This window comes from Littorina saxatilis, linkage group LG6 (assembly GCF_037325665.1).
Source record: "Littorina saxatilis isolate snail1 linkage group LG6, US_GU_Lsax_2.0, whole genome shotgun sequence".
Taxonomy (NCBI): Eukaryota; Metazoa; Mollusca; class Gastropoda; order Littorinimorpha; family Littorinidae; genus Littorina; species Littorina saxatilis.
Window position 1 is genome coordinate 19,537,783 of NC_090250.1, and position 16,288 is coordinate 19,554,070.

General features: G+C 47.7%; 1 protein-coding gene across 2 annotated transcripts in view; it reads left to right on the forward strand.

The window, feature by feature from the left end:
* The first annotated feature begins 402 nt into the window (after positions 1-402).
* The window catches only part of LOC138968686 (neurochondrin-like), a 34,473-nt gene continuing 18,587 nt past the window's right edge, over positions 403-16,288 (forward strand). The window contains exons 1-3 of one of the 2 annotated variants that reach the window (XM_070341289.1): positions 403-560; positions 2,530-2,629; positions 3,223-3,308. In XM_070341289.1, coding sequence (XP_070197390.1) covers positions 435-560; positions 2,530-2,629; positions 3,223-3,308 — 312 coding nt within the window. In that variant the 5' untranslated portion in view covers positions 403-434. The remainder of the gene's footprint in view (positions 561-2,529; positions 2,630-3,222; positions 3,309-16,288) is intronic. The other variant, XM_070341288.1, reaches the window with a different exon arrangement.

Below are 16,288 nucleotides of genomic sequence, written 5' to 3' on the forward strand. Positions count from 1 at the left end.
CGGGCAAAATAATTTGTGTTATCCCTAAATAAATCAAGTTAACTTTAAAGTTAACTTTAATTTCGGACGTGAACGGCTTGCCGTAGTCTCAGGGACGGTTCTTTCACTTCGCGACTGAGCTGAGGCATCGTTACTCGTGGTCAAATTACCCAGTGGCTTTTCAGTCCTATGCTATGCTAACTTGCTTGGTTTTTCTGTCCCCAGACTGTCTATTTGGGCCATGACGTGTATATATGCTAGGATGGCAATTTCAGTAGTAAAATTGGTATTAAAAGCCCTACGGTTTTTTGCCATTGAGTACTTGAGTGTTTGTCCGCAATTTCTCTCTGGTTAAACGATTATAAAGGAATTGGTTTGATATGTTCTGCTAGATTCGTGCTTTCAGACATTCGACAGTCAGGGGAAGCTACTCTTACCAAAGTCCAGAGACAAACATGGCGGGCATGGAAGGCATGGAGGCAGGAGAAAGTTTAACAGGTTCAGAGTCGACACTCAAACTGTGTCTTCATGTTCTACACAACGCACAAACAGACACTGAAAAGTTCGCCGCGTTGCTTGTGGTGGGCGTTTTATTATTGTTATTATTAAGTTATGTTCAGTTCTAACTTCTACAAAACGCAACCACAACGTACAGCTGACGAGAGACTGTCACACTGTGTAAACTGTAAATGCTTTGTGTCATTAGTTTATTTTGTGTTGGCAAATGCCGTAGCATACTCCTAAAATAGCTGAACTCGGGTAATCTTGAACTTTAGCGTGTTAAATTCATAGCTCAGAATCCAGTGACATTCTTGACTTATTTTTGATACAAGTCCATGTAACTGTAAGCAAGCCAAAGAACATTTGTCGTGAAATTAATTGACGGATTGAACTTCAAACTTAAGCATAATTAATTAATTTGGTTGTTCAATCGACGAAAATGCACCGAAAATGGCGTACATCGTCAACCATGGGACATCTTTTACACGAAAGAGTTGTCTCCCTTGTTCGCTCACACGGATAATTCCTTCTTTGACCCATGTAAATGAAATGCATTCGTACAGTTCATCAGAGTTCATTCCGTAACTTCAAAGGGATCTAAAATGACTTGTTATGATTACAAGTGCAGATTCTACAAATTTGGAGACTTAAATGCCTCTGAAAATTTTATGAGCTATGAATTTAACACGCTAAAGTTCAAGATTACCTGAACTCGATTGAAGGAATGTGACATAGATAATTAAAGAGGGCCAGTTCTGGGGCTTTAAATTATTCAGTGTGATGGCTCACATTCTGACGCAGGGAAAGCTCCTTGCAAGTTTCAATTTCATGCTTCCGCTGAGTTCTCAAGATTTGCTGAGTGTTTGGCAAACAAGGCCAAATACAAATAATTGGTGTAGGGTAACGTGACCAAAAAAGAAAGGGTTGGTAGGTCAGCTTTTTTGGATTTTTTTGCTATTTATTCGATTCGCAAAATGTGCCAAAAGTTAAGTTTTTTTGAGCAATGAAAAAAAGTTTTAGGGTCGGGGGGGCAAAAATTGAGGTCTAACGAATGACATCACACAACGTGCGTGGTCATCCTTGGCGGTCAAGAAAGCCGCCGCGATCATTGCGCAGACGACACTTCTAGACCGCCAATATTTATTGTGCGCATCATGTGCTCCACATAAATCGGCCGGAAACGAAGCAATTGGGAAACCTGGATAGGGTCGGTCAGGTTACCTTAAACCAACATATATATATATTTTATTTGGCCAAATATAACTGGCCTGATGAAAGTTATTTTTCATTATTGCATCCTACACTGTCAGATCAGATGAGATCGGCAATTTATTCTGACAGCATTTGATTTGTTGGGCCTATTGTTACAGACAGCCAACAGCTGTTAGCCTGTCCATCCATGACAGTTCAGAACAGTTCACTGTTCAGGGAGGTGCTGTGTCGGGCGTTTCAATAAATCACAACATTAGGCACACACAAAAATGTTGGCTTATGGTAACGTGACCAAAAAAGATAGGGTCAGTAAAAAAAAAAGAATGATTTAGTCGAGTTAAAAGGAGGTTACTTTCCCTTAGTCTCGCTCTGTATGGTTCGCAAAATGTGCCAACAGTTTTTTGTTTTGTTTTGAGATATGAAAAAAACTGATTTAGGGTCGGCGGGAAAAAATAGGGTCGGTTTGGTTATCCTAAACCAACACATATTTTTGTTTGGCCTTAACAGTACCAGTGTCAAGTCCTAGTGCAACGTGAATCAACAATGCAAATTATACAAGGGAACTCTCTTGTGTTAATTTAAGCACTCACCGTCTTCTCATGTCTGACAGTGACAGCAGTGTTTCTCTGTCATGCTTTTGCTGTCCTTGTAAGTGTCACGGCATAGCAGATGTATCAATTTATTAACTTAGCTTTAACTCACTGGTGTTTGACCATCTTTCATTCTTTGTCTCCAAGTATATACTTGAGTGCATTATGTTTGCCACACTGGTCGGCCATATTTAAATTATGCATGTATCCGTACAAATCGTCAAATGTGCTGTCTTTGTTGTTTCAGGTGTCAAAAAGTGTGAAACCAGGAGAGTGCTCCACAGAAGATAGAAAGCAGATCTTGAATGCTGCTGGAATCTCATTCTTTGTCAGATTGCTTCGAACAGGTACATTTTACCGTGGAACCCATTTTAAACAAATTGAAGATCTCTAAAAATCTGGAGAGAAAAAAAAGAGGCAGGTCTAAATCTTGAAATAAGGGTACATTTACAGAGGTAATCAAAAGAAAATATGGGATAACAGGCTGAAATCGGGGGGGTTATAACTCATTGTCTCCCCGGTACGGATATATCCGTAGCCACTCATATGGCTCTATCTGACCAGTTACGGATATATCCGCTCAGACGGTTAGCTTCAGTCGCTTCCGGTAACGTCCATCTAACGCCTGCATTCCAGTGTGTTGATACACAAATTTTCTACTCAGCTACTACAATTCTGAGTGACCTGCTGCAGCACAGCTGGTCTCGGCTAAAAAAATAACTTGGTCAACATGGGTGGAGTAGAAAGTGTTAAGAGGGGAGTTCCACTGTACATGTTCTTCAGACCAACCACTTGGTCATAGCTTGAGAAATAATTGACTGTTCTTATGAGTCTTTTGAACAAAATACAGACACAGAAACAATTGAATACAATGCACGGGAGACGTCTTTAAAGCAGGGTTCCACTGTAAAAAGGTGTATGATGTTGTTTATTGCTGCAGACACGACGCCCGAAGGCTGCACAGCGCTGGTGTTCAAGTCGGTGGCCGTCAATGTTCTGCTGGCGCTGCTGGAAGACCCTCAAGTGGTACAGGTTATTTTTTTACTGTTGCAGGGCTAACACCCTTCCGGTTATCGCCGGAAATCCGGTTTTTGAAAACTTTTAAATTCCAGTTTCTTAAAGTAAAACTTGAAATCAAAAACATTTTTGTTTGTTTGGATGGTTGGTGGGGGCAAAATGTGTATTATTTTATAATTTATTAACATACATTTTGGTACCAGGAGAGGCTGTTCTTTGTCCCTAAAATATAATTTTTAAAAAAGCCTCATCTTCTGGGGGGCGCTGCCGTGGACCCTGGCCTTTCAGGTTTTTCACTTTTTTGGGTGTTAGCCCTGCTGTTGGGTTGAGGTGCACGAAGTGATAGTGGGTGCCACCCAGACGGGTGAGAACAAACCGCGGGGCCTGATTCATTGAAATCACAACAAATCTCAATTTCAACCAATCCAACACTAGCGGTTGGCTCCCACCCGGTCGGTAACGTTCTCGTGCACCTCTGCTCAGTAACCCCCCTCTTTCCCTCATTCATAATATAATTTATAAAGGATATTTTTTTATTTATTTATTTCATTATTTTATTTTTTTTATATACAAACACATATTTCTCTGTTAGATATAATTTTCAAGCATTGCTAAAGAATCACAATGTATCTTAAAATGTCTTATTGGTTGCTTGACATGTTAATTATGGTAAATATGTCATTTGTACTATAGTTAAACTTATCTTTTATTTCTTCTTGTTTGTTACCCCTCAATGGGCGAGGGATGAAAAAAAGCATGTATACATTGCTTATTCTGTCACCCTCGTAAAATAAATTTCAATTCAATTCAATTCAATTCCCCTTTCTCCATTGAAAAAATGTGCCATACGCGTTTAAAGTCATTTATGAAGAAGAAGAAGAAAAGGCAGTTGTAGTTTTAGACCCTCACTTATTAGTGCATGTGTGTTCCGTATTGTGTGTGTGTGTTACAATTTAATTACATATTCTTACCCAACTCACATAGATAGCAATAACTTCATTTTGTTGCTAAGGTATTGAAGCACTCATCCGTGGTAACACAGGAGGTAACTCTTAAAAACAAACTCTACACCATATAAGGCATGGTCCATGGTAGTTACCTCCCCAGTTAGTCCACGGCGTCCTGCGCATGCGCCGGACATACACCGGTGACACTCATTCCTTTTCCTTCAACCCACGTTGCATGACGTGTTTGAGGTGCTCAGGCTTTTTCTTAAGCCATCGGCCTATCTTTCAGGGAAGGCCATCGAATCTTGGTAACATATCAACGTCCTTCTTCACTTCTTCAGGAATCGGTGAGAGCGTTCCTTTTTTGTATAACAAGAAGATTTCTTAGCGTTTTTGAAAGTTTTGCCACTTGTCTTTTGTAACAGTGGTCCGCCATTTTTTACTTTCAAAATGGCCGACAACCTGGACATAAAGAGAAAACTAAGAGCTCTGCCAAGCAGACTTACTCACCTGTTTCTCAATTGGGCAAAACGGTTAAAGCTGGCGCTAAACCTCGAACTTCTTCTACTACTCATAGGTCTCAAAGTTCTAAAAGGTTCCTTAGCGAGAAGCCGTCTTCGGTTTGGGACTTTAACCTGATAAGCAGCATTAAATTACATATTCTTACTCCGAGTCACATATTTAGCATTGACGCAGTCGATAGCTAAGGTGTCTGAAACGCTATCCCGCCTATAGTCTAAGGGAAGCAACCCAAGCTAAAAAAGTAGCAAGCTTGATACCCTGGGTTGCCTCCCGTAGCGTATCACGCCATTCGACTCCTTTCAGCCAGAGAGATAAGGTCGTTTTTTGCGCTATGCTCCGAGGCCGTTTCGTTTTGTCAGCCTGACACCCTCCGGCCTCGGCCTCCCGTCTTCTCCTAGCTGTTTCCAGTTGGTGAGATTGTTCCTTATTTTATTTTGACATTGTATTTGATTCTGCTGGAAATTGCTTACGTCCTCTGGACTCAGAAGTTTCTTCAGCGGTTTCTAGTTGCGTTGGTCGCCATTTTGGTGGCCATTTTTTGCTAGCACGTGGTGTTTCTACTGAGTTGGTTTTCGTCCGTGCTCGGACGGTGAGCTTACTCGGTAGGAAGTTAGTTTTAGATGCCTTGTAGGTATCTTTTTCTTGCTAGTAAATAATTTTTCTGCTGAATTTCTTGTCCGCTCTGGACTTCGATTTTACAGTAGTTGTTTTGTTGGCCTCCAGTTGGAGCCATTTTTCGCTAGCACGCTGTGTTTCTACTGAGTAGTTTTTCGTCCGTGCCCGGTCGCTTTACTATCTTGGTAGGCTGTTAGTTTTAGCTGCTTTAGCGGCTACTGCGCTAGTGCTAAGTTTATTTTCTACTAGGATTCTTCTTCCGTTCTGGACTTAGAATTCTACAGTAGTTGTATTCGGCGGCCGCCTTTTGGTAGTCGTCCTTTATCCTAGCATGTTGTGCTATCGAGATGTTTACGTCCTTTCTAGGAATGTAAACTACCTTGGTAGGCTGTTATTTAGCTTCTTACGAAGCTATTATTATTTTGCTAGTTGATTATTCTGCTGATTTTTAGGTCCGTTCCGGACTTAGTTCAATTTTCAGTAGTCTTTGTTTACCTCTTGTCAGCTTATGTTTTCGGCAGCTGCACTTCCGGTTAGACTGGTATGCCTGTTTGGGTCCGTGCTCGGACTTTGAACATTTTGCCAGTAGCATGTTTTTGTAGCTACTTTTGTGGCTTGTTTGCTGCTAGTTCCGGTTCTGCTGAAGCCTACGTCCTCGAGACTTGTTACTTTTCAGTAGATTTCTTTCTCACGTCGCCGGCTGGGCGTTTAGTGAGAAAAGACGGGGGGGTGGGGGGGGCTTCCTCGTCTTATGCCAATAGCCCCATGGTACATGTTTCTGATCCTAAGACTAATTCGGTCTTTTCTGTGCCTTTTTCGGCGCCGGAAGAGACTCCGTCTGTCTCTCAGACGTCAGTTTCGGCCGCTTGTGCGGCCGTTTCTCCCCCTTTGTTGACACCAGAGCCTAGCGCTCTGGTGGCTAGTCTTATTGCTTCTTTGCTTACAGAGATCCGTACTTCTGGGGGCGGGCGTCCCTTGCTTGGTGGCTTCGAGGGTGACGACGGCAGCTTCGGATTCCGGACGTTTTTTACCCGGGTCCTTGTCGCTCACTTGCGTTTCCGGAGCGTCGGCCCAGTCTACTGGCGCTCGTGTTGTCTCTGGATTCCACTCGCTGCGACAAGCTTCCCTTCGTGGCCGGCCTCAGTGGCTTCCGCTTGCGGGAGTGCACCTGAGCGTGTCCCTTCGGGGACGCGGCCAGTACAAGGTATGTGCTCGCAGCAGCCGTCTTCGGCAGCTGCACTTCCGGTTCCCGGAAGTAGTGGTTCACTGGTTGCGGACAGACCATGGTCCCCTCCGGTTCGAGCTGCGCTTTACGTCAGCAGTCGTCCGCGACAGCTGCTTCCAGTTTCGGCCGGAAGTAAGAGGTTCACCGGCTAGTGCACAGGCTGCTGTCACGTCCGGTTCGAGCTTCGACTTACGTCAGCAGTCGTCCGCGACAGCTGCTTCCGGCTCCGGCCGGAAGTAAGAGGTTCACTGGCTAGTGCACAGGCTACTGTCACGTCCGGTTCGAGCTTCGACTTACGTCAGCAGTCGTCCGCGACAGCTGCTTCCGGCTCCGACCGGAAGTAAGAGGTTCACTGGCTAGTGCACAGGCTACTGTCACGTCCGGTTCGAGCTTCGACATACGTCAGCAGTCGTCCGCGACAGCTGCTTCCGGCTCCGGCAGGAAGTAAGAGGTTCACTGGCTAGTGCACAGGCTACTGTCACGTCCGGTTCGAGCTTCGACTTACGTCAGCAGTCGTCCGCGACAGCTGCTTCCGGCTCCGGCCGGAAGTAAGAGGTTCACTGGCTAGTGCACAGGCTACTGTCACGTCCGGTCCGAGCTTCGACGTACGTCAGCAGTCGTCCGCGACAGCTGCTTCCGGCTCCGGCCGGAAGTAAGAGGTTCACCGGCTAGTGCACAGACTACTGTCACGTCCGGTTCGAGCCTTGCCCTACGGCAGCAGTCGCCCGCGACAGCTGTTCTTCCGGTTCCGGCCGGAAGTGTAGGTTCACTGGTTAGTGCACAGGCTACTGTCACGTCCGGTTCGAGCCTTGCCTTACGTCGGCAGTCGTACGCGACAGCTGCACTTCCGGTTCACGGAAGTAGTGCCTCGTTGGAAAGCGGACAAATAATGATCCCATTCGGCTTGAGCTGCGCTATACGTAAGCAGTCGTCCGCGACAGCTTCTCTTCCGGCTCCGGCTGGAAATGTTAGTTCATCGGTGTGTGGGCAGCCCATGGCCCTTTCCGGTTTGAGCTTTGCCCTTTGCACGGCAGCCATTCCCGGCAGCTTCGCTTCCGGCCTTGGCAGGAAGGTAGGTCAAGCGGGTAGTGCACAGGTTACTGTCACTTCCGGTTCTGGCCTACGGCCTACCTTTGGGTTCCGAGCTTCAGCTCGTAGGTGGCTCAGCGCCAGCTTTGGCATAGCGCTGCTGTTGCTGCCGCACTTCCGGCTCCTCCCGGATTTTCCGGTTCAGTTCCCGCTGCTTCCGTTTGGTCGCCGGTGAATTTCGAACAAGGCTTGCCCTATGGGCATACAGGCTTCTTGCCTCTGTTGGGACAGCAGCATCCACACACTCCGGTGGTGGCCGCTAGCTCCTCTCTCCCACTTTCCTTGGTTTTTGATTCCTCTCATCCTCCTCTCAGTTAGGGAATGAGCACAATCGATTGCCAACAGGAAGGACTTCAGGTTGGCAAAGAGGAAGCAGCTACTTCTGGTTTGAAGAATCACCCTTAGTAGCTTTTCGCCCTTTTTGCCTTTTCGCCAAGCCCCCCCTCTTCGACAGGGGGTTGCCTCCGGCGTCGGTTTCGTTGCTGGTTCCTCAGGGTTCAGCTTCGGAGCTGGCATCGGAATACCTTGCCGCTCCTGCGCAGGCTTCCTCCTTCGTGCCCTTAGCGGATCAGAGGAAGTTGCCTTGGCCAAGGTCGTCTCGAAGCCTCCTGTTGGCCTTTCCCCGTCCGCGTGCACCGTTTCCGGTCACGCCGGAACTTCTTTCGCTTCTTACGAAGCCGTTGAGGAAGGATTCGGTTCTGCCGTTCTATGGGCAGAATCTCCTATTCTCTGAGGAAGGGGGGCTGACAACTTTTGGAACTCAGTTCCATTTCCGAGACTCTCCTGCGGGCGCTTTCTCGCGCTCTGGCAGATTCCTTGGCGCCCTTTACCCTTAGTAAAGAGCAGGACGCGGAGGAAGTGTCTCACTCCTCTCCACACTTACAAGGGTGAACGAGGCACAGATGAGGCTGTCCTCTCTGCACTATTTCCATGCGGTCTCGTGCAGAAGGGACTTGTTTCTTGCCCACTCCCGGTTTTCTGAGGAGTCGACAAGGAACATTCTCAGATCGTCATCCTTGGTGGACGGTCTCTCTCCGGCAGCCTGGCCTCTCATGCCAGAAGCAGGGGATTGAGACCAACAGAGAACAGCGGTTCCCTTCTTTTGAGCTTCAATCCGAAAGCAGCAAAAGCAGGCAGCTCCTAAGCAGGCTATGCCTAAGCAGACTCAGCCTAAGCGGCCTAAGTCCTCAGCTCAGGTGAGATTGTTTCTTTCACAGCCGTCATAGGTACGCTGGGTTTTTGAAACAACAGCTGGCCTTAGGGCTTCGGGGTTTTAGCCTCGGCTGGAGCAACAGCCATTTCATCCGTTGGCGGTGGTGGTTGTTGCTTTCCTTGTGCTTGTGGCTTCGGGCTTCGACATTCTTTCTTTTTCCCAGCGTATGGGTGCTGAGAGGTCGATTTCCGTTGAAAGGGGGGTTTCTGCCTTTGGGCTTCCCCGTTTTCTCTTTGCCACGAGCTTCTGGACTTGGTCCAGGTTTGTCTTTCGCCGAGTCTGACTTTGTCTTTCTCTAGCGTTCAGACGCGTTCTGGTGTTTCGTCCAAACTTAAGGTTCACGTGAGTTGGCCTCAGAAGTAGCATTCAGATTTTCCTGAGGGCGCATTGTCTGGGCAATGCATGTTTGAGAAGTCATTCTTGGCTTGTCACTTTTTCTCAGGTTTTTTGGCTACTCCTCCCTTTTGTGGGCAGAGGTCTAGCTAATGTTCCAGTTTTCTCGGTGCTGGCCTCTAGGCCAGCATCTTTTTCGGCGGCCGAAACTTTTGGTTTCTTATTGTGCCTGTGTACTTTGGGTACTTTGGTGCAATGGCCGGCCTACGGGCAGCAAGGCTCTCGGCCTTAGCCTGTGTTATAGTCTCCTGCCTGTCGTGTTGCGACTTTGGCAATTTGGTTCTTGTGACTGCGGATTTCGTCTCTTCCTCTGCTACATCATGCTTGCAGGATGTGAGTTGGGACGATTTCTGCTGGGTTGGGCTTCCGGCCTGGTCACCCCTTTTTCACTTGCACCTATGACTATTACTTTTTTCTCCTGAGAACTCTGGTCTCGGGAGTCTGACTCCCGCAGTGGGGCACTGCGGTTATGAAATTAAAGGCCCCTCCTGTTTTTGGAACCGCAGGAGCTTTCTAGTTTGCTGTTAGGTAGATTTTTGGTTCCTCTTTCCTGTCATGCTCTCTTTTTCTTCATGAATTCTTTTCTTTTTTCTGCCTTCTTGCTCATTCACCTGTATTTTTTCCAAAAATCTCTTCTCTTGCCGCTTGTCTCGCGATTCATGTATAGTTTAATCTGTTAGTGTTCTGATGTAAGTCCAGCAGTAGATAGGTTAAGCCTATTTTAACATACTGGAAACTGGTAATCTTCCAGTAGGTATTAATTTAGTTTTACTAAAGCCTGCTGGGACACGGGTGATGGGTTAGTGCATTTGTAAACAGGAATCGCTTGACAAGTGGCCCCCTTCATCCCCCCCTTCCTCGTCCTGATATGGCTCTGCGTAGTCGGCTGGACGTTAAGCAACAAATAAACAAACAAACAAATCGGGAGTCTGACGGCTGGTTCGCTTTACGGTTTTTCGTCTTTCTTACCAGCCTCGTTCTTTCTGTTTCGGGTTTTTTTGATTCTTTTTCAATTACCTACAAGCAGTCTGCTCTGCGAACACGCTGGCTTTTGTCATTTTGTTTCCGGTCTCCGGTCACATTAGGATTTGGCCACTGCGGGTCCGCATTTCCGGTGCTTACGCACTACCTTAGGTCGCTTCGTCCTCTTTTTTTTACCCCTCTCTCTGCTTTCGCAGGGATGGGCAGGGGACGACTGGTGACCGTCTTCCTTGAGTTTTGCTCATTGAGTTGGACTCTGGTACTTGGTACTCAGGCGTCTCTCTCTTTCCAGTTTGGAGTTTGGTCACTCTTCTGGAGCTGACTGTTCTCTCAAGGGCCTTTTGGGCCTCACTCCATCCCAAAGTTTTCTTACTTTGGCATGTTTGCCTTATGGTCTCCGTGAGGGTTGGTCCTTTTCAGGGCTTAGCCGGCAACCTTACGCACGGATCTTTTCCAGGCCATTAGCATTTCCTTCCAATTTAAGGGGGGGGGGGCAGCTTGTCCTTCCCTCTACTTGGTCGGGTTTATCCAAGACTGGGGTCCTTTTCCGGACTGTTTTACGGTTCAGAAGATTGGAAGAAGTGCTGGGCACAGCTTACTGGCTCTCTGATGTTGTCTTTTGCATTTCTTGCCTGAGAGACATCTCGGCTGTCAATCAGGGTGGTTCTCGGTCGGTTTCTGTCCTTTGGCAGTGGGCCAGTTCCTGGCAAGGGTTTAGAGTGAGTCAGTGGTTTCTTTCTCACAGGATCCTTTCCTGACTTTTGGCAGTGGGCCAGTTTCTTGGCAAGGGATTTTCTTTCCCTCCGCCTTGTCATAGCTTTAGGCTATCTTTCCCTCGGCTCGGCCCGAGCTCTTTTCCAGGGCCTGGGCCTCCTCCTTGGCCTTTTTGGCCTATGAGGTTTGGATGATGTCCTGCGCACAGCTTCTAGCGCTAGGATTTTGTCTTATCAGGTTCTGCAGACATTGCTGCCCTCTGTCAGGATGGGTCTCGGCCCATTCCTTCCTTGGCGGCAGCTGGTTTTTGTCTCTCCAGAACTTTAGAGTGAGTTTGAACTTTTTGATCTTACCCACCACCTTGTTGGAGTTATCTGCTAAATATGTGACTCGGAGTAAGAATATGTAATTTAATCGAAAATTTTTAATTAAATTTTCATTTGATTAATATACTTACCCGAGTCACATAGGTAATTCCCTCCCACCTTCCCCGCTTTTAGTTTCTTTGTATTCTAGAAGTCGAATGAGGGTGTCTCGTACCAGGTACGAGATCTGTGGGGTGATACGCTACGGGAGGCAACCCAGGGTAGCAAGCTTGCTACTTTTTTAGCTTGGGTTGCTTCCCTTAGACTATAGGCGGGATAGCGTTTCAGACACCTTAGCTATCGACTGCGTCAATGCTAAATATGTGACTCGGGTAAGTATATTAATCAAATGAAAATTTAATTAAAAATTTTCGATTCTATTCTATTGTTGATAGATAACGCTTCTCCCTCAGTTGACATTTCAGCTTCGGTTAATAACCACAGGTGTTACAACCATAATGAAGTTAAGCGAGAGGATCTTTTTGTCATTGTTTATTCTGAGGTTCAGGACATGTTAACTGCTGATTGTAAACAAAGAGCAAGTTAGGCTTCTCTGCTGCTCCCTTCCGGAGTAGGTAACGCACGGTCGCTCGCACGGGTTCGTTACGAACCTTCTGCAACCATTACGTCTTCCGACGTTGTTGCAGAGCCGACAGATGCGTTTAGGTCGTAGTCAGGTTTCCTGTCAACGAACTTTTGTCTGCCTGTCAGACATCAGCACCGCCCAGTCCTCTCGGCGCTTTGGCGTCGCGGGCGGTGTTTGCCTTGGCGAAGCACGCAAACCTGCATCAGGTTTTGGTAACGCAAAGTCTCTCGCGCGGGTTCGTTCAGAGCCGGCTGCAACCATTACGTCTGCCGACGTGGTTGCAGAACCAACAGTGGTGTTGGACTCGTCGTCAGGTGTTCCTTTCGACAAATTTTTGTCTGATTTTCAGACATCAGCACCTCCTGGTCCTCTTGGCGCTTACGCGTCGGCAGGAGGTGTTCTTGGCGAAGCAGGTTTGCGTACTTCGCCAAGAACACCTCCTGCGGCAACGGTTTCCGCTTTAGCGGAAGTTCACACCAGGCAAAAGGTTCATTCCTCACGTCAGTCGCATACCCCTCCGTGGTACAGGCTGGGGTGTGAAGAGCATGTGTCCGCTACTTCCGGTAGTAGGACAACAGGGTCTTCCGGTCGCCATTCGTTCGATCCGGTTGATGCTGATGCTTACCAATTCACTGCCGGTTCCGCTTCCGCGGCTGCGGCTTCCGGTGGCAGGATGGTATTGCCTTCCGCAGATAACACTTCCCTGTTGGCGGTTGGCACTCATCAGCCTTTGGCTTCCGGTTCCGCTTTTGCAGCTTCCGCTGCTGTTGCACAGGCTGCATCCACTTCCGCTTCCAGTGTTTCAGCTGGAATGAGGCAGGTGGTTGGAGGTTTCGGTCAAGGGCTTCCAACTTCCGGGTTTTTTTCCCAACATTTTCCGGTTTTGGCCGATGTTGCCTCTGCGGGGATGTTTTCCGGATCTCATCCATTCGATGGTCATTGGGACACTCCGGAACAGGATGAAGAGGATATGGAAGATGAAGCTTCTGAGGCAGATGCCCCTTTTCGACTTCCGGCTAAGCTGCCATCTTTGTTGGCATTAGCAGCAGAGGTTACTACATGCTATTTCCCTGAGGGGGTAGCTGTAGCATCGTCATCTGCTGTTCCTCCACCCTCAGCTTTGGCTGATTTGCTCCTTCTCAGGAACAATCTTTGAACTTTAAGTTCTTGGAGTCTCCCTTGGTGGCTTTTACACTTGCGAGATTTTTCTCAAACGATGTTTCTGTTCCACTACTTCCTTCGTTGGCAGCGCATGATGAAGCTCCTGCTGCGGCTTTGCCGTGGCTCGCGTCATCTGGACAAGTGGCTCATCACTCATTGAACACTAACTGGATGCTTCGGCTTACTGCCAATTTCAAGAGCTTGATCACTCCCTTTGCCCTGCCCACGGTACCATTTCCGGTTACACCGGACTTGGCAAGCATTCGGCAGGATGGTTATACAGTGGTACTCCCCATGTAAGACCTCCCAAAATCTGACAAATTTAGGTCTTAAAAGGGGGGGGGTCTTACATGGGGGGTGAGGTCAGGTCAGAAAAAGACAAAACCAACTCCAAACGCGTTCGTTGAGGTCACCATAAATACATTTCCTTGCCTTGGAGTATTTGCGGTCACAATTTTCGCCAGTCTCCCATCGATTGACCACGTTTTCTTGGTCGCTGACGATCGATTGAATCTGAGTTTTTCCTACCTCAAACGACCGCGCGATCGAAATTGCCGTTTCGCCCTTACGGCTCCGTTTCACCACTTCCATCCTCTGTTCCAGAGTCAAAATTTTCCTCTTCTTTTCGCGCGATTGAGCGTTTGAAGTTGAAGGAGAGTTCGAAGCCATGGTCGAAGAAGAAGATTGTTGATGCTCGCGCGTGTGTTTGTTGATTTTTCGAAAGGAAGTGGACAAAGAAAAGGGCATGTTGGGATCGTAAAATTGTGAACGCTGGACATGCGCAATCGAGACCTAAACGCGTCGTCTGTTATATTTCCGGCCGAGTGATTTTTGCGATCTTTTTTCAGAGATTCAAGCAAAACGTTACGATTTTTTGTTAGGTTTTGATTTGAAAATGTCGTTACAAGGTCGCAAATTGTAACAACTAGTCGGTCGCAAATCGGGTTCTGGGGGGAGTCGGCCATGGGGGTGATTTATATAGCAAAACTAATCCGTCAGCAAGAATGAGGTCTGAGAAGGGAGAGGGTCTCTGATGGGGGGGTCGTTCGTCGGGAGTACCACTGTATATAGAAAGGAGAAACTTTCCGTTTGCAAGAAAAGGGATCTCATTGCAGTGGAAGAATGCAGCCGCTCTTCTTTGGAGTTATCGTCTTTGACGGAGATGCTGATTCGCTCTCTCTCTCTCGTGCGGTTACGTCCTCACTGGATCCTTTTACGTTCAGGCAGGACGCTTACGGTTACACCGGATTTGACGAACATCCTTCAGGATCGTTATAGCAAGGAGAAACTGTCTGTTTTGCAAGGACAAGGATCTCCGGGCTGTGGAAGAATGCGGCCGCACTTCTTTAGAATTATCGTCTTTGTCTGAGACTTTGATTCGTTATCTCTCTCGTGCATTTACGTCCTCACTGGATCCCTTTGTGTTCCTTCAGGACGCAGAGCCAAAGGATGTAGCTTTGCTGTTCGCCGCTTGGGAGAAGGTCTCAGCTGAACGAATGGTTCTTTCGGCGAGACTTTAATCGCTTCCTTTCTCGAAGGTTCTCTTCTCGAACATGATCTGCTGGACGCACTGCATTAGCAGCCCTACCAGGCCAAAGACTTACAGTCTGTTAAGCTTTCGGAGTTGGCATTTTTAAGAAACAAACCAAATGCAGCGGACCTCCCGCTCCTTCGTTCTTGGCGTCAGCTAACACTGGCCAGAGTTCGAAGTCTGGTTCGTCTTCTCGGGATAAGATTCAGGCTCGAATCTTCCCCAATAACTAGCCCTCTTTCGGAGAGCGGGGGCCAGGCCGTAAGCCTAACCCTCAATGACGCTCCCCTGGTCAGAGCTTCCTATGGAGCACGCACAGAGCACATTGACCAGAACTCCCCCTGCTTTTCGTTTCCGGCCAGAGTAGAAGCCAGGGATTCTATTACAGGCCGGGGTCTCTCTTCTGCTTCAGAGGAGAGCTGTGGCTGTGGAATTCTGTTTGTCATTCCAAAAGCCTCGGGGGCATAGCGTCCGGTTCTAGATCTGTCTCATTTAAACCTTTTCTTAGAAAGAGAAGGTTTACAAGGGAGACACCCACTTTCATTGAGGGAGGCACTTAGGCCTTCTTATTGGGTCACTTTCATTGACCAAACCGACGCTTACTTCCACAATTTGATACACAAAATAGATCGGAAGTGGCTACATTTTATTTTTGTTTATTTTATTTTTTCATGAGCCTCAGTCAGGGCGCTGACTTCGATTCTAAGTCAATTGGAATCCATGGCCGCTTTGATCCCTTTAGGTGAGTCTGTACAAGCGGCCCTTCAAGAAGCCCTGAACTCCAGGTGGAAGCCAGAATTGCAGGGCTGGAACATGTTAGTGTCTTTTCACGACTGGTTCACAGACACGACCAAACAATGGATACTCACGCCATTGCTCATGCAAGGCGTTCCCATTGATTCTCCCTCCACCATTGAAGCTCCTCTTCACGGACGCATCTCTCATGGGGTGGGGGGCTCATATAGACGACCACATGACTTTCGGTCAGTGGACGCTGGCGCAGGCCTCTTGGCACATCAACATGCTAGAGATGGAAGCAGTTTTTCTGTCTCTTATGGAATTCCTTCCCCTTGTCAGGGTAGAACATGTGTTGATACAATCAGACAACACCACAGTGGCGTCTTATCTCAACAAGCAGGGGCGCTCTCTCACTCACTATCGCTTTCACATCGAGCTTGCGAGATTCAGATGTGGTGTTACCACTACGAGATCTTATTATCAGTGAAGTACCTTCTAGGAGGCTGAATGGGATGGCGGACTATCTAAGTCGGTCGGCCAAGATTGTCCACACAGTATGGACTCTATCTCACCACGCGCTTCTACGCCTCCGGGCGCATGTGGAGAAGCCGCTGATAGACTTATTTGCCACGCGGTACTATCGCCGTCTGCCGATGTTTGTCTCCCCGTTCCCGGACCTCGAAGCATGGAAGATCAACGCTCTCGAAATTAGTTTGAGCGGCCTGCCGGTCGCACCGTAGGGGCTCTTTCAACCTTGGTTTCCAGACCTTCTAAGGCTGGCAAGAGGGCCCCCGTTTTCCGCTCGAGCTACATGGGTGGCAATTGTACGGGAATCATTGAGACACTCAGGGGCTTTGGCCTCAACTCTGGATTTGGTCCAGAGATCCCATAGGGGTTCAACGTCTTCGA